General features: G+C 38.7%; 2 protein-coding genes across 2 annotated transcripts; one reads left to right on the top strand and one right to left on the bottom strand.

The window, feature by feature from the left end:
• Positions 1 to 139: 139 nt before the first annotated feature.
• Positions 140 to 9,117, bottom strand: xab2 (XPA binding protein 2). The gene is made up of 19 exons (XM_010730361.3): positions 8,951 to 9,117; positions 8,427 to 8,575; positions 8,219 to 8,342; positions 7,928 to 8,125; positions 7,059 to 7,193; positions 6,811 to 6,975; positions 5,127 to 5,271; positions 4,890 to 5,041; positions 4,640 to 4,759; positions 4,399 to 4,530; positions 3,849 to 3,980; positions 3,393 to 3,506; positions 3,102 to 3,264; positions 2,801 to 2,991; positions 2,079 to 2,201; positions 1,798 to 1,969; positions 1,443 to 1,569; positions 1,234 to 1,346; positions 140 to 1,125 (listed from the first exon to the last, which is right to left on the bottom strand). The coding sequence occupies exons 1-19, from the start codon at positions 8,984 to 8,986 to the stop codon at positions 1,064 to 1,066; spliced, it is 2,553 nt and encodes an 850-aa protein (XP_010728663.2). The 5' UTR covers positions 8,987 to 9,117; the 3' UTR covers positions 140 to 1,063.
• Positions 9,118 to 11,768: 2,651 nt separating this feature from the next.
• Positions 11,769 to 22,521, top strand: LOC104918617 (myosin heavy chain, fast skeletal muscle). The gene is made up of 40 exons (XM_027284879.1): positions 11,769 to 11,836; positions 11,932 to 12,154; positions 12,239 to 12,382; positions 12,485 to 12,641; positions 12,733 to 12,760; positions 12,846 to 12,957; positions 13,056 to 13,148; positions 13,255 to 13,318; positions 13,453 to 13,551; positions 13,638 to 13,741; positions 13,822 to 13,960; positions 14,046 to 14,164; positions 14,262 to 14,411; positions 14,494 to 14,664; positions 14,770 to 15,076; positions 15,666 to 15,736; positions 15,828 to 15,915; positions 16,021 to 16,138; positions 16,252 to 16,375; positions 16,481 to 16,617; positions 16,739 to 16,994; positions 17,166 to 17,408; positions 17,531 to 17,707; positions 17,794 to 17,939; positions 18,052 to 18,142; positions 18,246 to 18,635; positions 18,770 to 18,896; positions 18,978 to 19,096; positions 19,259 to 19,455; positions 19,561 to 19,744; positions 19,833 to 19,998; positions 20,092 to 20,216; positions 20,545 to 20,853; positions 20,934 to 21,137; positions 21,222 to 21,347; positions 21,459 to 21,629; positions 21,736 to 21,840; positions 21,933 to 22,028; positions 22,134 to 22,265; positions 22,411 to 22,521. The coding sequence occupies exons 2-40, from the start codon at positions 11,951 to 11,953 to the stop codon at positions 22,426 to 22,428; spliced, it is 5,811 nt and encodes a 1,936-aa protein (XP_027140680.1). The 5' UTR covers positions 11,769 to 11,836; positions 11,932 to 11,950; the 3' UTR covers positions 22,429 to 22,521.
• Positions 22,522 to 23,267: the final 746 nt, after the last annotated feature.

Here is a 23,267-nt window from a genome sequence, read left to right on the forward strand (position 1 = left end):
CATCTACCATACAGTAAATGCTAAGTGAACAATATGAATTGTGAACACTCCATTTTCAATGATATCTCCTTTGAAAATAAACCAAACTTCTACCCAGTGTTTCCAAGAGCAGGTACCCTGTCAGACAAAAGTCACTGCATTTAACAGGTATAAACTCATTTTATTACAACTAGGGTTTTTAGAACAATTTGAAGAGATGGTCAACTTTTCACAGACAGAAATATTTTTGCATAACTCACAAACGCTGCAAATGTAAGGGGCTTGCCAATAGGAAAACTTTCAAATCTTGTTCAAATCCAAAACTGTCAGACTGCATCGGGTCACAAGTAGAGCCTTGATAACACTGACTCAAATGCATTTACAGTACCAGCCTAAAAAATGAGCCAAGGCATTAGGAAGTGTTCCAAATTAGCATTTACTGCTATTGAATTATTTTTTTTTTTAAAGATTTTTTACAACATTAATTAAGCAAACTGTCGTAGAAGCTGGTCTTCAAGTGTTCTTGTACAATAATAGTAATAATGTGCATCTACCACACAATTTTAATATTTTGATAGGGACATATGTATGCAAGTGAAACCTTTTCAGACACACTGGGCTTTGGAAGACAACCACCTATGAGTGATTCTCAAGCCAACAATGTGAGGCTTGAATGCTCAGCTCCACTTTCAAATGAATGCCCCCTGTTGATGAAACTATGCTCCTCCCCTGTGTTTTCTAGGGCAGAGCTTCCTGCTAGAGAAAGGTCTCTGCATTTAGTAGGTGTACAAAAGTGTTCTCACTGTCAACTCTTTTACAAAATGTTTGGAAAACGAAGTCAAACTACATGAGACTTTAATTACAGTCACCATGTAACCACATGTTTGCATTTCAAAACAGAAAGCTGCTGGATTGTTTAATTATCTTGAGCTTTATAATTGAGAAAGACTGACACCGTATGGCCAATACTAAGGCAGGCTCTTTTGTATACTATACTACAAAAATCCTCCAGGAAAATAGCATTTACAGATTAAAAAATGGAGCCTATTCAATGTCTACAACAGAAATCAGAAGATGGCATCTTTCAGTCTTCTTTAAGCCCTCCGAAGACAGCTGTGGGGACACTCTTCTGCTCAAGCTGTACCTCTGTAAAGGACAAGAGGAGAAGACAATTATCACATGCATTTCAGGAATAAAACATCTCTGCAATTCCGTTTTGCTGATGAGGTTGAGCCTGTCGTGTCTGTCACTCACCATCCGGTCCCTGGTCTTCATCATCTCCATCCTCATCGTCATCATCAATGTCGATCTCATCAGGATTGGCTTGTTTGGAAAGCTCAGCCAACTCACTGCGAGAGGTGTCACTCCTGTACAGATGCAGAGAATCACAGTTATGTGTCTCCATGATCACCTTTTAAACATGAATTTCACCTTTATAAAAAAGAGAAAAAAAGGTAACAAACCTGACGAAGAGAATCTTCTCTTTTGGTTTGGGTTTGTCCAGCTCGGCCTCTGCAGCAAGCTGCTGTGCTTTCTGCTCCAACATCTTCATGTCATCAATTCCCATTTGGCCTGGAGCAAGATCTGACACTGGATACAAGATGAAAACAAGGGTTGGACAACACAAAAACATTAGCAAAGATAGTACATTTATACTCGTATAACCTCAGGATTTGGGGCAAATATGTAGCATGTGTGGCTACGATATCAATATTCTTATTAAATATAACATCCTCCCAATGTTACGTTCAGTCCATACAGTTTATTGTATTAGCCCAGCGTGAACAAGGGCTAACAAGTTTGTGCAAGCTCTCTCACCTGTGCCTGTGGAGCTTGTTGTGGCCTTAAGCATCTGAGAGGACATAAAGTTGACCTGGGTGTTGTATGTGGCCTGGACACTGCGTTTGATCCTCAGCATTTCTCTAATTGTGTCCTCATTTCCATGGCGGATCTCAAATTCTTTCCATGTTTGCCAGAAATTAGCAGTCACCTGAAAGATCGAGTTCATAAATAAATATATCAAGGGGAACTATTGTGTGGACATCATTAATGGACATTTTAGGCAGAAACAGCTAATGGTAGGAGGTGGTTTATCTCACCCGGGGGTCACAGATCTGGGAGCAGTATGAGTAGATTGCTCTGGCACGATCAATCTCACCCAGTTTACTCTCCATGTCAGCAAATCTCAGACACATGTCCCTTGCATGCTCATCAGGAAGGACCTGGATAAAAGGTACAATAAAGATTTTAATAATGAATAGAACAAAGAAACAATGTTTACATTATTTACAGTATTCCATAAGATCCTTATAACTAGTGCAGCCTAAGTTTGCCTAATTTTAAGGCAAGGTGGGAAATCCTGCAAACAAATAAACACTACACAGCATTACAGCAGGCTTTATGGCAAACCTTGTAAATTCAATGTGTCAGAATTAGTACAAGGATTTGTGTTATAATCCACAGGTAATAATTTGAAAATATCAAATACCAAGAAAAGTATCAGATTTTCTCAAGTAAATCTATGAAATGCCACACATATGAAGCATGTACACTGTCCCCAGTACTTCAGTGTGCAGCATGTCACTGCAGTACTATACGTACACAGTACTGAGTTATCAAAGCTATGTTTTAAAATTCTTTACAGACACAATACATAAGCAGGCATCTTCATTTCATAGTTAAAAACCAAAGAAATGCTACAATTTAGGATCGTTATATTCAGTAGTGCATGTCAAAGAACCTACCTGAAAACCAAACTGATTTAAGAGGAAAAACATGCTTTAATATGACATGTCATATTCAGCAATACTTTTACATGTACCTCAATGGCCTTCTGGTAAATTGCTCTTGTATATGTGACTCCATAAATTTCAGCTGCTCTCTTGATGTAGATATTGAACATGTGATGTCTTTCCTCAGTCTCTACTGCCTGGGTTGCTCTCTCATAGACAGCCATGGCATGTCGGGCCAATCCATAACCCTCCTCCAGTTTGGCATACAACAGGTAAATGGCTGAAAAGCAAGAGACAGTGCTACATAAGTCCTCAATACACATCATACAGAAACCAGTAGAAATAATGTGGAATATATTATGTCAACACAACTCTAACAAAGCCACTTACTTTTGGCAAACTTGGCAGGGCAGCCATCCAGGGCTTGCTCAAATAAATCTCTAGCTCTTTCCAGCTTCTTGCCTCCATAACGATCAATGAACTTGGTGAGGTAAGTGTTCCAGATGTCATAAACATTTGGCCACCTGAAGAGAGCGATACCACGCTCGTATGCCTAAAATGGTATTGACAAAATCATTGAAATTTAAATGGGTGGTTTGTTGACCAAGGTAAGAATTTATATACATACTGACATTAAATATCAAATGTAAATAAATTAGTTAATTAGGGGCATGCTATTACTTTGAAGCTTTCCTCAAAGTAGTTGTGCTCTTCAAGAAACATGGCGTAATTGATGATGATCTGTGGCGTGGCGATGCGGAGGTCAATAATGCGGTCATACACTGCTTTGGTGGACTAAGGAGAAAAAACACATATACAACAGACTAAAATGAATTACCAGTATGACTTTAAAAAGCTTGCAGTGGATCAAGATTAGAGTTGTCACGATACCAAAATGAGTAACCACATATTATCACGATACTGCAGCCTTTTTAAAATTATTATTATTTTTATGAACTGCAGTGTATTTGTACAAGTTCTAAAAACTTATTAATTACTAAATGTTGTTTGTTGCATGATAAACATAATAAAGGTGAAGTAAGAATTAGACTGAAACAAGTTTGAAACAACAAGTTTGGTTTTTTGAGCAAAATTAGTGGTGCTACTGATGACGACGACGACATGCAATGAACATACCTGGAAAGTGCCAAGGCTCTCCTCTAAGTCTGCCAGCATAGACCAGACCTTCAAGGACTTGTAGACTCTGTTTTGAACTGGCTCGGATGCATCAAAGTACTCAGCTTTCTTCGATGGGATGGCTGTAGCTTTCTATATTTAAAATCATTAAAAACACATGTCAAAACTATATGCACGTAGCATTTATAGAAAAATATGTAGGTGGTCACAATTTATGAGCAGAAAATTTTAAGTATTGCTAATGACAGTAATGTTCCTGTGATGGTTTTCACCAAGTATCCAGTGCAGGATATACACCAAGTCTTGTTTCATTCGAAATCAAGAGAACATTTGAAAGCTTCAGAAAAAACAATTATGATATGCAACTGCAGGTCTTATATATATGGACTACTGTATCGGTTACCAGGTCTGAAGTTTGAAATCATCAGCTATGTTGTTGTAGTTTCCCAGGCCAACCACTAGATGCTGTGAAACCTCTAGTCTAAATGGTGCTACTATTTTATTGACTGCGCCTGTAATCATGACTGCATATGAGATATAAACGTCTAACCCTCAGTATGCGCAGCGCCTGTTCATAGTTCTCATGGCGTAGCTCCATTTCTCCATATTCACACCACACCGCAGCAAGGTCATCCACCTGCTTGTAGTTCACCTTAGTAGCCTTCTCAAAAATTGTCCTAGCCTGAGGGACAGATGATAAACATTAAGGCACATCAAGAATACAAAAAGCATATGATCGTGTGAAGCATGTAAGTTTTCAGAATTACGGTGGAAAGAGCTCAGTGACTTACATCATCCAGCTGATCATTTTCCTCATAGAATTTAGCAAAGGAAACCCAGAGAGAGTGAGGCTTCCCTGTGGCCTTCATTGGATCCACAGTCTGGACTGCCTCAGTGTATGTGTTAATAATCTGCAGAGGATTGCAAAAGATTTGGATGAAGAAGTGTATTCAATTTGATAGTACTATGAACTGTGTGAGCACTGACACTGTCAAAAAGAAAAGAAAAGAAAGAAAACACTAGAAAATGCCCAAAACTCACCTGCCGCGGATTGCCCTCATACAGCTTTACCCTCTTGTGCCACTCATGGACATTATGGGGGTTCTGCCGCAGTAGCACACTGTTCAACAGGAGGGGGCGCCGGGCTATCAGCTGCTCAAAGCGAGCCAGTCTGAGCTCCAGATCTATGTCCTCTGGAATGAACAAGACAAAGAGTAAGGAATGCATGACATGAGAAGTAAAAGCAAAGACTGTTGCCATTAATGAATCTACACACACCATCTTCATCCTGCCCCATCTCAGCAGTGGTCTCCATCTTTGCTGCAATCATGCTCTCTTCAAACTGGGCATAACTATCGAACACCTGTGTGAAATCCCTTACTGTTACCACTGTAAGGATGGCCTCCTCATATACATCACGAGCCTGAAAAAGTAAAATCACATTAATAGTTATAGTCAGTCAGTCAAACGGCAAACAAGTTTACAAATTTAAATTGATACAAATTGAAATGTTAATACAACCAAGCTGAATCCACTTTTTTAAAATTTTCTTTTTATAAAAGGATCAGTGTGTAAGATTCAGTGACATCTAACAGTGTTGTTGCTGATTGCAACACCTCCTTCCTAGCATGAAGACTAAACTACAGTGGCCATAAAATGCACGAAAGGGACCGATCTAGAGGCAGTGTTGGCAAACATGGTAGACACATTGTGTCTGTAGATATAACATCAAACTCAAGGCATAACATCATATCTGGCCTGTGAATGAATTATCTTTGGCCTGCATGATAAAATCTATTTAATATTAGAGCCGGAACGTCGATATATCGCACGCACCACCATAATACTACAAATCCCACAATGCACTGCCCGTGTGTAGGCACGTCAATCACAGGCCCACAAATGCACGCCTCGCTCATTCATCAGCAGTCTTATGGTATTACACACCACTTGTGTCAACTTTCAACTATCCCTCTACCCAAAAAATGGCTAAATGAAAGGTGGACAGGTGGGAGGCAGTGTATATGTTCGCAGGTGTCTCTGTCATTCCCAATGTGCATCATGCACGCCTGTTCTCACACTGTAACTTTGTGCTCTGGGTACGATCACCTGCAAGAAGTACGTATCACTTTATGGTCACAGACCACGATTGAACTCATTTTGGTGAAACTGGATCATAAATCATTGAGATTTGGACAATAACCTGCTATGAACTATAGATGACATATGTGAGGGCTAATGTTAGTGGGGCTGCCTAGACTGTAAGCTCAGAGCACCAGGGAAGTGTCTGTTGTCCAGAGAGCGGGAGAATGCAGACTGGGAGCAGAATGTATCCAGTCTTATCAATTTCTACTAACACAGCTAATGATGAAAAGACCGAGCAGGACTTTGAGCAAGGAAGCTAAAAAGAAAAAACGAGACAACGGCCGAGCAAGAATACGAAATCTTTCAGTTGTTAGGGAGAGCTACATGAAATAAAAGACCGAAAGACGCACACTGAGGTGGGCTTCCTGCTTTTGGATTAGTTAGAAATAATAGCTGGCTGCCATGTCTTGTGCTGTGCTAGCAAATTTGTCAACATGTTCATTAGTAATATAATCACAACAAATACAGGTGTACAGCTGTCCTATTTGTTACAGGGCACTAAATTGCACAAATATAAAAAAATAAAATAATTTCTACACAATGTTATACAATGTCTTAATTGTACCATGCAGTGCACCTGTGCAGAAGCATCTAATGACTCATTTATTGAGTTTTTTTCCTGTTGTCATTCATGCACTTTGGCATCCTTCTGTAGTTATGCATATTATACTTATATAACATATTCTGGTAATAAGAGTCCCCGATTTCTTACACACTGGATCTTCCATACAAAGCGGAGTATTTAGAATGAACAACTGTTAATGTGTTAAGTGGATTATGATATGTATAAAAATTGAAGCTACAAGAGAAAACACACCTTCTCAAAGTGGCCACTCCTGATGTAATAGTCAGCTAAAGAGCACCAGAGTTTTCCAAGTTGGTCTGTAAAGCGAGTGAGGCCTCCTCGGATGATGGCTCCTACATTCAGAGAGGTCACCTTATCAGGGTTTTGGGAGATCAGGTCACATAGCTCATGCCACAGCTGTCCAACATAGAAACAAGAAACAAGATTTACTATTTTTCCTGGAACATTCAGAGGTGCTTGGGATGAGTATAATATCTTACTTGATAGTTAGATTTGCCCTCTTTGGAAACAAAGCTTTCGTCATTGACAACAGCTGCCAGTCGCACAGCTGCTTCGTCCAAGCGACCAACAGATCGTAAGTAGTCTATGTATTCCTCTGCATTCTCTGGAGAAAGCTACATGGTACAAAAAGCAGACAGTACATACAGAGGATATTTCCATTTATGTTCACTCAACAAAAATGTAAATGCAATACTTTTGTTTTTCCCATTCTTTGCAACGAACACGAGCCAGTCAGGGGCAGAGTAGGGCAGGTCATGACTTCCCTCTGGGAACAAATCTGTGTCTGTTGCCCTATGTGAAATGCAGTTCATTACCTAATAAATATCTTTTTTTTCTAGCTAATGCTGCACATTTCAGTGGCCTTTTACTGTGACCAGTCCAAAATGCTACACACATCAGGTGACAAAATTCACCAACAGGTATCACCAAATTTGAGAGAAATTAACCTTTGTGTGCAAAGAGGAGTCTTAGATCTTTTACGTATGAAAAAAGAGAGCAAAAACAAAAATATTATGTTGTTATTTTTGTTCAGTGTAAAAAGATGTTCGCTTAAATGTCAAAAGCTTTTCTTTTCAACCATAATTTCACCTGTTAATAATAATAATAATAATAATAACCCAATTCTGTTGTATGATTTTGTATTTTGGTTCATCATCAATATTAGAACGTAAAATATGCTGATAAATCACTTTCGATGACTGGTGAAGACAAAAACAGCGAATCCAGTAGCCTCCGATTCGATGACTGGTGAAGACAAAAACAGCGAATCCAGTAGCCTCCGACTTGGCTAAGAATCAACCGCACATCAAGTTGTCAATGTCAGTGGACAAATACAGCTTGATCTCACCTTAAGGTACCTGCGGTAGACCCTGATGGCTGTCTCAGGCAGGGGCAGGTTACGGACAAAGCGGAGATACAGAGGCCAGATGCGCGGGTGCTGAGTAACAGGAAGGGCTCTGAGTGCACGGTCAAACGTTTGCCGACTTCTTGTTATCTTGCACTGAGACACAAGGAACTGGCAGTAATCAAGCCAGATTCTGGGCATCTAGATTAGGGAAAAACAGACGGTTAGTTTAAAGCACAACTTACAAAGAGCACAATGTAACAGATTAGTATGTACTTGTGTGGTAAGTGTTACCTTGTGCATAAACACCAGCGCTCTTTCATGGCAGTTATTGACCTCTTCATAGCCTGGCTCACTGATACATTTCCCTTTGACTTGTTTCCGTCTCTCTCTCAGATAATTGTACCACAGTTTATAGCTGTTTAAAAAAAAAGGTTAGGGATGGATTAGACCATAAGCAAACGTATTTATAAGCAGATGTGCCTGCTGTAATATTACATACCTGCCAGGCAGCTCTTTCAGAGCCCGCTCATAGATCATGTTCAGGGTGGATTTCAGTCCATTTTGTTTGAATTCAATGTAGCGCATCCAGCATTTAACTGAATATGGGTTCCGGATAATCTCCTCTTCATAAGGCAAATCATCATCCTCCTGATAGAGAGCCACAAATCACAGCACACATCACGTAAAGCACAACTGTAGTGAGTTATCAAGGAGTTTAGCTAAAGCTAAGATGAGCGCGACGGTGCAGCGTTGCTATGGCGCCACGACGTTTTCATCCGTAGCTACTGTGAATTAAAGATGAATAAACTAAACTAAACCACAATGAGCTATAATGGGGACAGGATTTCAACACTTAAAGCACTTAAGAACTAAGCAGAACTAACAAATGTCTCTTTACTGGCTTACGACAAGCAACACGCTAACTTTAACACTGCTGCACACAGGAAAGCTAACATTAGCACTCTGGTAAAAAAGTAGAGTAAAACGCTAATATATGACAGTATGCTGTGTGGTGTCTCTTACAAACATGACATCGGGTTTTCCATTTTGCGAAGGCATTTTCTTCCAAGAGAGAAAAGTCGCTCGACAGTGTGTATCGAAAGTAATGCTAACTGTAGCTAACACTAGCTTCACCACTTCTCAAAGCATGTAGTCTTCAGCGGCACTTCCGGTTTCGTCACGTCACGTGATTAAAAAAAAAAAAAAACATGCATCTTGTATCAAATGTCCTGATGTGATTAATGTGACGATTACAAAGTCGCTCTTTTTAACCATGGTGTGACACTTTTCCAAATTAACCTTTATATATATATGGAGTGTATGTTGGCTGTGCATAGACCTTCCTGATCATTATTAAAATCTGAAATATAGTCTACAAGAGTGGACTCAACTGAACATTCCCTTTCAAGTAATATTAATTAAATGTTAACACTTTGAGAGACAGCCCTTGCTGCAATTTGGGTACATGTCGTAACAGATAGATTCATGGAAGTGTATATCATACAACAAGATGACAGATAATGGAGATATTGTAGTGATAATCTGAAGTGTGAGCAGCAACGACCTTTCTCACTGTTTCAGTGAGAAATGTTGGTCCAGCTGAAATATTGTCCACACTGCAAAATTAAACATAAAGTCATTATGGCTCACCTGACAGCTAAGTTTATGAAATGTTTAAAAAAAAAAAAAATTTAATAGTTTATTTTTCTATATATTATCATGTTTTTCTCCAATTACTACAAGGGTGAAATGTTTGTCTACATCATTAGCAAATATGACTAGTTTCATTAATTTTTCATATAACTTAATAAACTTTGAACAGTGAAAGCTTGCTGTAGCAAATCTACAGTGTGAGTAGATACAGTTAAATAATTACTATGGTGTATATGTAAAGGTTAATTTTTCAGATTTGAAAGTTTCTAAATATTAATATAAATATAGTTGCTATTATTGTATAACTAATTTTCATACTTTGGATAGTTGGAAACTGTTTATGTTTATTCTTTACTGTTTACTGAGATTATGTAGGTCATGTTTTTTCAGAGCCAATGCAGCAGTGCCTCAAAACCAGACTCAAATAGTTTGTCAAGGTCAGAGTTTCAATAACAGCCACAACACCCTACATGTAGAAATCAAATGTAGCACAAGGTTAAAGATCTTTGATATCCATGTGGGACTTAATATAGGTCTTATCTCAGCCTGGTTGGCAAATGTTCTGGTCCTTAATACCACTTGAACTTTATGGAAAGGGTCTTACATTCAATTTAATTAGAGCAATATGAGATGTGCCAATGTCCTGCAACTATATACCAGCACCACTTACGTGCTTCTCCAAAATTAAGCTCCATTCCTGGCTATGAGCTTGTTTAATTGTAAGGGTAGAGGGTAGAGGGTAGAGTATTGTAAGTAGAGACAACCTCTCCTTATAAAATGATGAAATCCTTCTCAAATAAGCCAGTATTTAAATTTGAGTAAATCATTTAATTGAGCAAATTAGTGGTTTAAACGGTCTAACCTGTGTATGTATTGCACACAATCTATTTTTGGACATACTTTGGACATTACCATCACACTTACCTTTTATGTGTAAAGTTAGGTCCAACGCTTCTCTTTAAAACATATTGTATGATATTACTAATTTTACATGGCACATTCTTCAAAATATTTGTATGGCATGGGACTTTAACTAACTTTACAGAAGTTCTTTTTTAAATTTATACTGGTGATGCTCACAAATTATATTAGATTTTACTACATTTTACTACATCCAAGTTCTGACACTTAATACCAATGACATTTGAGTTCATCTTACTAAGGGCAAAAAAGGAAGTCAAGGCACACTCCATAAATAGATTATTTAAATATGTATTTGTCAAATTATTTATGTTTTGATCTTATTGTCTAACACAGAGTGTATTATGTACAAAATAATGCAGTTTGAAACTTTTGTATTAGAATGTTTTCTTCCTTTTCATTTTTAGTTTTCCTAAAAAATGTTCCTTCCTTCTAATCCTAGCTTGCCTATATATATAGATATGTTCACATTTTAAAAAAGTTTTCCAGTTTTCTTGTTTTAAATGATGTCATATCTTAAACTGAAAAAAAGGCTTACTAAATCTGCAGTGTTACAAGATACAGTAGGTCTTCACAGGGATGCTTGACCAAATTGAGTGGTGGACTGCTGCTGACTGGGCAGTTGCAGCCTCTATAAAAGCAGCAGCTTCAGACTCCTCTGCGAACTGAGACAACATCCCAGGTTAGTGCTTTTTGTGTGCTTATACTACTAATTTGTTTTTACTTACATTTACAATAATGCCATGTCTTTGCCATCTTGTTTTAAGTGTTGATTTTAAACTATTATATACTATTACATACATTTGAAAAAACTTTAAGAATCTATTATTGTTATTATTTGATTAAAATTATTTGGAATCACAGTACAGGCTATGAAAATGATCTTTATAGTGGTGATTGTCTATCAGAGGCAACTCTTTTTTTTTTTAAACACATTTTAAACAAACAGAAAGTGCTTTATATATATGGAGATATATATATAGATATATTATATATATAAATATATATAATATATATATATATATATATATTAAAAGCATTCGAATGAAATTAAAAACAATAAGCAATAAAAATAAATAAAATCATGTAAAATAGAATACAAGATTGGATGAAATTAATTCAATAAAACACGTCGAATAAAATAAAATACAAATGACAGTTATAGTGCAGAAGAGCTTACAGACCCATGAAAGTTTTGCTAAAATAAATTAGAATCAATGCAGTGGAACAATTGTATATATTTAAATTGTGTGTTCTCTCCAATGATCATCTCAATCTGTCTTTAAGAGCATCCAAAGACCACAAGAGATCTGAACTGAGTTGGGATACTCTGAGGTATCAATAACAAAACCATAATATCAGATATCACAGCATATTACATATTACAACAATAATATATATTAAAAGTAATTTCCCTTTTGTCTTTTCAGTCCCCAATAAACCGCCATCATGAGTACAGACGCGGAGATGCAGCAGTATGGCCCTGCAGCCATTTATCTCCGCAAGCCTGAGAGGGAGAGAATCGAGGCACAGAACGCTCCATTTGATGCCAAAACAGCCTACTTTGTGACTGATCCTGATGAAATGTACCTCAAGGGTAAACTTGTCAAAAGAGAGGGTGGCAAAGCCACAGTTGAGACGCTTTCAGGAAAGGTAGGTGAATGAATGCTATATTTTTAATTCTTGGGAACAGTGAAATACATCCTATTTCACATCCATCTCATTTTTTCTATTCAGTCTGTCACTGTAAAAGAGGACGGCATCGAGCCAATGAATCCTCCAAAGTATGACAAAATTGAGGACATGGCCATGATGACCCACCTCAATGAGCCTTGTGTGCTGTATAACCTCAAAGAGCGTTATGCATCATGGATGATCTATGTGAGTGTTTAACAACACTTAAATCAGCCTTCATTTCTTTTTTCAACAGAAATAAAGTTCAGATTAAAAAGGTCTAGAAGTGAACTTTCTTCTCTTCCCCAGACTTACTCTGGCCTCTTCTGCGTCGTTGTGAACCCCTACAAGTGGCTTCCTGTGTACGATGCTCAGGTTGTTGGGGCATATAGAGGGAAGAAGAGAGTTGAGGCTCCACCCCACATCTTCTCCATATCTGATAATGCCTATCAGTTCATGCTCACTGGTAAGATTTTTTATTTTGAAAATATTGTACATTCATTTATTCAAATCATACATGGGATCTTCCGAAACATTCAAGTATTTGTTATTTTCAGATCGTGAGAACCAATCTATCCTTATCACGTGAGTAATACAAATACAAATAACTGAATAACATTATAGGACATTGATATTTATTATGACTCAAGATATCTTCCTCTTTCCCCAGTGGAGAATCTGGTGCAGGAAAGACTGTCAACACCAAGCGTGTCATCCAGTACTTTGCAACAATTGCAGTGGCTGGAGCTAAGAAGGCTGAGCCAACACCTGGCAAGATGCAGGTAAAAAATGTTGCCTTCAATGAATTATTGTCTGTTTTTTTGTTGTTTTTTTCTTTTTCTTTTTTGACAATCTACGACATCTTAATATCACTTTGTAGGGTTCGCTGGAGGATCAAATCATTGCAGCCAACCCTCTGCTGGAAGCTTATGGTAATGCCAAGACTGTGAGGAATGACAACTCCTCTCGTTTTGTAAGTTCTGAAAAGCCCAAAAAATAAATTGAATATTTTCAAACTGAATATATATATATGAAATATGAAGAATCCTGTTTATCTTAATGTGATCTGATTTGTTAAGGGTAAATTCATCAGAATTCATTTTGGCACCACTGGCAAACTGGCCTCAGCTGATATTGAAACATGTAAGTCACCATTTTCTCAGTCACTTTTTTGATTTTAGCCTGTGATGGTAGTTTTTGGAAAAATACATTTGTTATCACTATATAATGTCATACATCCAATATACTATAATCTGACCTTGATTTATTACTGATAGATCTGCTGGAGAAGTCCCGTGTCACCTTCCAGTTGTCTGCTGAGAGGAGCTACCATATCTTCTATCAGCTGATGACTGGGCACAAGCCTGAGCTCCTGGGTATGTTACTGCACTCATTTACAATAGAAATGTAAACAAAACCAGTAAAATCACCAAACAATAATATATTTTTTTATCTCATATAGAGGCTCTTCTAATCACCACCAACCCCTATGACTACCCAATGATCAGTCAGGGTGAAATCACAGTCAAAAGCATCAACGATGTGGAAGAGTTCATTGCAACAGACGTAAGACAACAATTTTGTTAAATAAATATACAGTGTAAAATGTTTCACATATCAATCACATTGCTTTATTTACATTGCAGACTGCTATTGACATCTTGGGCTTCACTGCTGAGGAGAAACTGGGCATCTACAAGCTGACTGGAGCTGTGATGCATCATGGCAACATGAAATTCAAGCAGAAGCAGCGCGAGGAGCAGGCTGAACCTGATGGCACTGAGGGTAACTGCTAAAATAATACAGTCTCTGGCGTGTAAAATACTACACAAGTTCATGTGTAATGAGTATTTGTGTTTTTCTCCATCAGTGGCTGACAAAATCGCTTACCTCCTGGGCCTGAACTCAGCTGATATGCTGAAAGCTCTGTGCTACCCAAGAGTCAAGGTCGGAAATGAGATGGTCACCAAAGGTCAGACCGTGCCACAGGTAATAAAAAGGAAATTTCATAGGAAAATAGGAAAATATTTGCATCCTGATGAGAAAATATTACTTTGAGAAATAACGCTGAAATCCTTATTTCAAGGTCAACAATGCTGTCAGTGCTCTGTGCAAGTCAATCTATGAGAAAATGTTCTTGTGGATGGTCATCCGTATCAATGAGATGCTTGACACAAAGCAGCCAAGACAGTTCTTCATTGGAGTGTTGGATATCGCTGGATTTGAGATCTTTGATGTGAGTTGTTGAAAAATATATGAGCAGTTTTAAAGTCCAACCTTATTTTGAAATTATAATTATTTTTCTTTTCATATTGCAGTTCAACAGCTTGGAGCAACTCTGCATCAACTTCACTAATGAGAAACTGCAACAGTTCTTCAACCAACACATGTTCGTTCTGGAGCAAGAGGAGTACAAAAAAGAAGGCATTGAATGGGAGTTCATTGACTTTGGTATGGACTTGGCTGCCTGCATTGAGCTTATTGAGAAGGTCAGTAAGCACTCTGGTTGATGTGATTTCTTGATTCATGTGCAAATGTTTTCTTCCTCGGTTTAATTTTAATTGTTCAATTGTTAATTGTAAATTTCCTTTTAGCCAATGGGCATCTTCTCCATCCTTGAAGAGGAGTGCATGTTTCCCAAGGCCTCTGACACAACTTTCAAGAACAAGCTGCATGATCAGCATCTTGGCAAGACCAAGGGCTTTGAAAAGCCTAAGCCTGGAAAGGGCAAGGCTGAAGCTCACTTCGCCCTTGTTCACTATGCTGGTACTGTGGACTACAATATCAATGGCTGGCTGGACAAGAACAAGGACCCACTGAACGACTCAGTTGTTCAGCTTTACCAGAAGTCTGCAAACAAACTGCTGGCTTTGCTGTATGCAGCCCATGGTGCAGCTGAAGGTGAGAAGTTAATCAGTACAAAGTGGTAAAACACAGATTCATTGGCAATGCTGCAAATTCTTTGGAAAATCTACTGGTGATGGTGATGAGAAAGGTTGTGGAAAAAAGATGAGTGTTTCTGACTAGACAGTATCTGAATTACAAACTAAGTTTTTCACAACACACTTCTATGTTATTTACTTGAGTCCTGTAAATGAAATTAAATTATTTTGCAAACCAGCGGATTCTGGGTTTTATACATACCACAGAGAAGAAAACTTAAGGTCTAGTGTATACGATTTAGGGGGCTCTATTCATAGAATATGGCAGAAATGGAATATATGCATAATCTTTTTTTTTTCATTAGTGTATCATCACCTGAAAATAAAAAAATGTTTTTGTTACCTTTCATATCTACAGACAACACAGGTGCTCTTCCATCCAGTTCGACATAACATAATGTAGAAACAACATGTTTCTACATTAGCTCAGGACAAACAAGCAAGACAGGGCATTTCATGTTTCTTGTGCATTTCACTGTTATTTTAAACAGCTATGATTGTATTATTTATACAGTCCCATTAATTAAATCCAATGTTTTGCAAACCAGAGGCTGCTGGTGGCAAGAAGGGTGGCAAGAAGAAGGGTGGTTCCTTCCAGACTGTGTCTGCTCTTTTCAGAGTATGTATTATTTCACATTCTTTTATAACAATTAAAACCTCATACATCTTATAATAATCATGACATTGTATCTTGTGCTGCTCATCCACAGGAGAACTTGGGCAAGTTGATGACCAACTTGAGGAGCACTCACCCTCATTTTGTCCGTTGCTTGATTCCTAATGAATCAAAGACTCCAGGTAAAAAGTTCATATTTCATCTTTCTGCACTTTGTGTAACATTGTAACATCATAATACATAGTTTACCAAATATGCATTTGCGTACATGCATTTGCAATATCCAGGTCTTATGGAGAACCACTTGGTCATCCACCAACTGAGGTGTAACGGAGTGCTGGAGGGCATCAGAATCTGCAGAAAGGGTTTCCCCAGCAGAATCCTCTATGGTGACTTCAAGCAGAGGTGATTTTCGGTTGATAGCTGAGAAATTCAATTGTTATTTACAACTAACATTGTTTCAGAGGTTACCAGACCAAGCACTGAAATACATATAAGAAAAATATTTGTGGTTGCAGATACAAAGTATTGAATGCCAGTGTCATCCCTGAGGGACAGTTCATTGACAACAAGAAAGCTTCAGAGAAGCTGCTGGGCTCCATTGACGTGGACCACACTCAGTACAGATTTGGGCACACAAAGGTTAATCCTTAAAAAAAAAAACAATACCATCCCAGTTCCAGACAACCTGTTGTCCTATTGTATCAAAGTATGCTGAACACTAATTTCCTTCACTTAACAAATTAGGTGTTCTTCAAAGCTGGTCTGCTGGGTACCCTGGAGGAGATGAGAGATGATAAACTGGCTACACTGGTGACCATGACTCAGGCTCTCTGCAGAGGATATGTGATGAGGAAGGAGTTTGTTAAAATGATGCAGAGGAGGTAGGGTTATCGCACAGTATACCAAATTATTGTGTCTTTTATGATAACATTCACGTATTGACACAGTTAATAGTTGTACAGAATGCTCATAAAATTGTACTTTCTTTTGATTATTTTATAGAGAATCTATCTATTCAATCCAGTACAACATCCGGTCATTCATGAATGTGAAGAACTGGCCATGGCTGAAACTGTACTTTAAGATCAAGCCTCTTTTGAAGAGTGCTGAGACTGAGAAGGAGCTGTCGCAGATGAAGGACAACTATGAAAAGATGAAAACAGACCTGGCTACTGCCCTGGCCAAGAAGAAGGAACTGGAAGAGAAGATGGTTTCCTTGCTGCAGGAAAAGAATGACTTGCAACTCCAAGTGGCTGCAGTAAGTAGGAAACACAAGGAAGTGTGATACATTCACTAATGGAACACTGTTGCTCACATATTTAGAGATACAAACAGGCCACATACCTGTTTTCTTAAAACCAATGAATATCAACATCTTCAACGAATAAACTAACTAAGTAACTTATTGTATCTTCAAAATGTATGATAGGAAGGTGAGCACCTCTCTGATGCTGAGGAAAGATGTGAAGGGCTCATTAAGAGCAAGATCCAGCTCGAGGCTAAACTCAAAGAGTCAACTGAGAGACTGGAGGATGAAGAGGAAATGAATGCTGAGCTGACAGCTAAGAAGAGGAAGCTGGAGGATGAATGCTCTGAGCTGAAGAAAGACATTGATGACTTGGAGCTCACCTTGGCTAAAGTGGAGAAGGAGAAACATGCCACAGAAAACAAGGTTCACAAAACTTGAAATATACTCTGATACAAAATGACAAAATGATTCTTCCCATATTTAAAATATGTATGATATTGATATTAAGTGATATATAAATGTATGTACCATTCTTCTTTTTTCAGGTGAAAAACCTGACAGAGGAGATGGCATCTCAAGATGAGTCCATTGCCAAGTTGACCAAGGAGAAGAAAGCCCTCCAAGAAGCCCACCAGCAAACACTTGATGATCTCCAGGCAGAGGAAGACAAAGTCAACACTCTGACCAAGGCCAAGACAAAGCTGGAACAGCAAGTGGATGATGTAAGAAAACATTGCTTTTGAAGTTATTAGCTGTATAAATCAACTGATGTTCCATTGTACAAATACAAAACCTTTGCTCCTAAAAGCTTGAGGGATCACTGGAGCAAGAGAAGAAGCTCCGCATGGATCTTGAGAGAGCCAAGAGGAAGCTTGAGGGAGATCTGAAACTGGCTCAGGAATCCATAATGGACCTGGAGAATGAAAAACAGCAATCTGATGAGAAAATCAAGAAGTATGTTTTTTGTTTGTTTTAGTTAATTCATCCTCTTTTCGGTATCGCATACATTGTACTCAACAATAGTACAACCTATGACAGTGAATGCTTTATTGCTATCCCCCTCAAGGAAAGACTTTGAGACCAGCCAGCTCCTCAGCAAGATTGAGGATGAACAGACTCTTGGTGCTCAGCTTCAGAAGAAGATCAAGGAGCTCCAGGTAATGTATTTCACATGAATAGTAAATTCAGTGAATCAAAACCAACATGTTTGAGTATGTTTCAGTTAATATGCCTTTTTGATATTATTATCACCAAATCTAGGCTCGTATTGAGGAGCTGGAAGAAGAGATTGAGGCTGAGAGGGCAGCTCGGGCTAAGGTTGAGAAGCAGAGGGCTGACCTCTCCAGGGAGCTTGAAGAGATCAGTGAGAGGCTTGAGGAAGCTGGTGGAGCAACAGCTGTTCAGATTGAGATGAACAAGAAGCGTGAAGCTGAGTTCCAGAAGCTGCGTCGTGATCTTGAAGAGTCAACCCTGCAGCATGAAGCCACTGCAGCAGCTCTTCGCAAGAAGCAGGCTGACAGTGTTGCAGAGCTGGGAGAGCAGATCGACAACCTCCAGCGTGTCAAGCAGAAGCTGGAGAAGGAGAAGAGCGAGTACAAGATGGAGATTGATGACCTCTCCAGCAACATGGAGAACGTTGCTAAAGCAAAGGTGAGTGGTGTATCTATAAGTTAGGGATTTACCTTTTGTTATTCACAGAAACATAAATTCTAATTTATTTAGTAATTAATAAATGATAGTAGCTTTAAAAATACTCAACATATATCATGTATTGTTGTTTATAGGGCAACTTGGAAAAAATGTGCAGAACTGTTGAGGACCAGTACAGTGAGCTCAAAGCCAAAAACGATGAGAATGTTCGCCAGCTGAATGATGTCTGTGCACAGAAGGCAAGACTGCAGACAGAAAATGGTGAGTCACATGTAATAAAAATTAGAAACTGAAACTCCTAAACATTAAATGCTAAATGATACATATACATATTTCATTCAGGTGAGTATTCTCGTCAACTTGAGGAGAAGGAAGCTCTTGTTTCCCAGTTGACCAGGGCCAAGCAGGCTTTCACTCAGCAGATTGAGGAGTTTAAGAGGCACATTGAGGAGGAAGTGAAGGTATTATAATAACAATGTTCTCCACAAAATACATTATAATATTAAAAATAAAAAAATCAAACAAATATTTTGTTTAAGTTATCAAAAAATGATTGAATTGTTTCTCAAGTCTTTGTTTCTCAAGCCCTTTTTTACAATTCATGAGATTGTCATTCTAAACAGGCCAAGAACGCCCTGGCTCATGGTGTTCAGTCAGCCCGCCATGACTGTGATCTCCTCAGAGAGCAGTTTGAGGAGGAGCAGGAGGCGAAGGCTGAGCTGCAGCGAGGAATGTCCAAGGCCAACAGTGAGGTGGCTCAATGGAGATCCAAATATGAGACTGATGCTATCCAGCGCACTGAGGAGCTGGAGGAGGCAAAGTACATAAACCGTTCTATTGTTCCATAAACATGTTATTCATTTCATTTCAATACACTGGAAATTTAGTATGCAGGCAAAAATAAATCCTTGCTTGCTTACTGCAGGAAAAAGCTTGCCCAGCGTCTACAGGATGCTGAGGAATCCATTGAGGCAGTGAACTCAAAGTGTGCCTCACTGGAGAAGACCAAGCAGAGGTTGCAGGGTGAGGTGGAGGACCTCATGATTGATGTAGAGAGAGCTAATGCTCTGGCTGCCAACCTTGACAAGAAGCAGAGGAACTTTGATAAGGTGACAAGAAATCAAGGCTACATTGATTTGAATGAAACAAAGAGCTATGTTATTAAGTAATATTTTTTATTCATCTGTACAATTCCAGGTCCTGGCAGAATGGAAACAGAAGTATGAGGAGGGACAGGCCGAGTTGGAAGGAGCTCAGAAGGAGGCTCGCTCTCTCAGCACTGAACTGTTCAAGTTAAAGAACTCTTATGAAGAGACTCTGGATCAGCTGGAGACCATGAAGAGAGAGAACAAGAACCTGCAGCGTATGTGAACATTTATACTTCTATAGATAAATAATACTTCTTACATTGACTTTAAGATGTCATATGTTTTGTTTTTCATTGTTTATCCTGTAGAGGAGATCTCAGACCTGACTGAACAGATTGGTGAGACTGGAAAGACCATCCATGAGCTGGAAAAAGCCAAAAAGACTGTGGAAACTGAGAAGAGTGAAATCCAGGCAGCACTGGAGGAAGCTGAGGTACAGCTACATCAGGGACTCATAAAAAACATCCAGCTGTCAGTCAGTTCTTGAGCTGGGCCAATCAAACTTGTTTCATGACAATGAAAACGGGTGTTTGATCTAGCACATTTGCCTCCCACTGATCTTCAAAATTTGTTTGTTTTGGCACATTAAATTGCTACTAAAAACTATGATGATATGCTGTATGAATCTATGAAATTTAATGAAATGGGTTAATGGAACAGGGGTCTGTTAGTAACACATCAATTCAAATGTGTTAATATGTTTGGATGAACCTTATATGAGTTTTTAACTTTTTGAATTTAATTGTTGAAAATATACCTAGGGTACACTGGAGCATGAGGAGGCCAAGATTCTTCGTATTCAGCTTGAACTCAACCAGGTCAAAGGTGAGATTGACAGGAAGCTGGCAGAGAAGGATGAGGAGATGGAGCAGATCAAGAGGAACAGCCAGAGGGTGATTGACTCCATGCAGAGCACTCTGGACGCTGAGATCAGGAGCAGGAATGATGCCCTGAGAGTCAAGAAGAAGATGGAGGGTGACTTGAATGAGATGGAGATTCAGCTGAGCCATGCCAACAGGCAGGCTGCTGAGGCCCAGAAACAACTGAGGAATGTCCAGGGACAGCTCAAGGTGAGGATTTTATTAGTATTTAGGGGAAAAACAATAGAAAGAGTACAGACAGTTCATTATGTTTTTTCTTTTGTTGTCAGGATGCCCAACTGCATCTTGATGATGCTCTCAGAGCACAGGAAGACATGAAGGAGCAGGTTGCCATGGTGGAGCGCAGAAATGGCCTGATGCTGGCTGAGATTGAGGAGCTCAGAGCTGCTCTGGAGCAGACAGAGAGAGCACGCAAAGTGGCTGAGCAGGAGTTGGTTGATGCCAGTGAGCGTGTTGGTCTGCTTCACTCTCAGGTTTGTTCATTATTTCACAATGATCCCATCAAAGATGTGACACACATGTCCATAAAATATTGTCTTGTCTTGCTCGATATTTAGAACACCAGTCTAATAAATACCAAGAAGAAGCTGGAATCTGACCTCGTCCAGGTTCAGGGTGAAGTGGATGATGCTGTTCAGGAAGCAAGAAATGCTGAAGATAAAGCCAAAAAGGCTATCACTGATGTGAGTCTTTCTTTTGTGTAAAATTCTACTTACTTACCTAAATACCTATTTACGTTTGACCATTAATGTCAAGACTTGAAATTCTGATTCCAAACTGCCCATAATTTTAAGGCTGCCATGATGGCTGAGGAGCTGAAGAAAGAGCAGGACACCAGTTCTCACTTGGAGAGGATGAAGAAGAACCTGGAGGTCACAGTCAAGGACCTGCAGCACCGCCTAGATGAGGCTGAGAACCTCGCCATGAAGGGTGGCAAGAAGCAGATCCAGAAACTGGAGTCCAGGGTATGACCTGCATATACTTCGATTGCTCATAGCATTTGAGTTTTCTGATGACCAAAATAAATTCAGCCTGCCGATTTTTGATAAATTATTCATCATCATGTCTCAGGTCCGTGAGCTGGAGGCTGAAGTTGAGGCTGAGCAAAAACGTGGAGCTGATGCTGTTAAAGGAGTGCGCAAATATGAGAGGAGAGTGAAGGAGCTGACCTACCAGGTGATTTATTATTTAACAAAAAGCTACAGCAAGTTCTTAAAGTCTTGATTTTGTCTCTATACTTAATCAGTAACAATTCTTTATTTGTACAGACTGAGGAGGACAAGAAGAATGTGATAAGACTTCAAGATCTGGTAGACAAGCTTCAGATGAAAGTCAAGTCTTACAAGAGACAGTCTGAGGAGGCTGTAAGTCAAATACATAGTGTGATGCATAATTTACATCTGATTTTATAATAACATCCCTATTAATTGTCCTGCAACTGAACCAATACAACTCAAAACCCTTCACAGGAAGAGCAGGCCAACACCCACATGGCCAGGCTGAGAAAGAATCAGCATGAGCTGGAGGAAGCTCAGGAGCGCGCTGACATTGCTGAGTCCCAGGTCAACAAGCTGAGAGCCAAGAGCCGTGAAACTGTAAAGGTAACTTTGTTACAACTTATATAGTCCCCAAATCATTTCATATTTTAATTTTACATATGAAAAGAGACACTAACTTAATCTGTAATTTGATATCCTAAATTTGAAATGTTGCTATGCTAATGAATTTCCCCTTCTTCATTTTTAGTCTGACTCTGCTGAGTAAGTGTCATCATCCAGTTGAGGCCTTTCAACAGAGTTCATAAAATATGAACCAGTGGTTAGAGGCTCTTGTCAATAAAGATAACTGTCATCACTATCCTGAATCTTGTCATTTCCTTTCTGGTGACTAATCGATTTGGTTCTCCAGAAAATTTAGCCATGCTGAATGTGGTACAACATGTGTACAGCATCAGCAGCACTGTACAACTGAGATTTTGAAATATGAGGAATTAAAGAATTTTAATAAATAAAATTAAAGAAATGTAAAGAATAAAGCTGCACAAAATGAAAATGCATTTGTTTAAAATGTACTGAGCATACAAGATAGATCTTCAGACATGCTCTGTTCTCCATGTATCTTGGAACTAGGTGAAATTGTTCCAGAAAGTCTTATTCCGCAATAATTTTGGAATTGTGCATTTCTCCTTTTCTTACTGGTGAACTAGTCCACACGCTCATCATCCAGTATAAGCTGACGCACATGTAGGAATTATATTATTATATTCAATTGTTGACAGATTATTATATCGTTATTTTGTATTATAGTTGCCCTACATTACTCCATTACAAAATACAAATATCGAAGATTGTAAAAAACAATATTATCTAATTTGAAAAATATAGAATAATGCTAAGCCCTGCCCAACATACTCTTAATTTCATAAAAATATCAATTTTGAAGCACTGACCTGATGTAATCAGGAGCAAAGAAGCTATAAAGATTTATGCACACACAGGTCCTCACAACCATCTGCAGTAAGTATCCTAACAGCCAACTCAAGAAATCAACATAACTTAAGAAATAGTTGAGAATAAATGTTTTATGTGTTTTTTCCAGTTTGA

Source organism: Larimichthys crocea, chromosome XII, assembly GCF_000972845.2.
Source record: "Larimichthys crocea isolate SSNF chromosome XII, L_crocea_2.0, whole genome shotgun sequence".
In the NCBI taxonomy this organism is placed as follows: Eukaryota; Metazoa; Chordata; class Actinopteri; family Sciaenidae; genus Larimichthys; species Larimichthys crocea.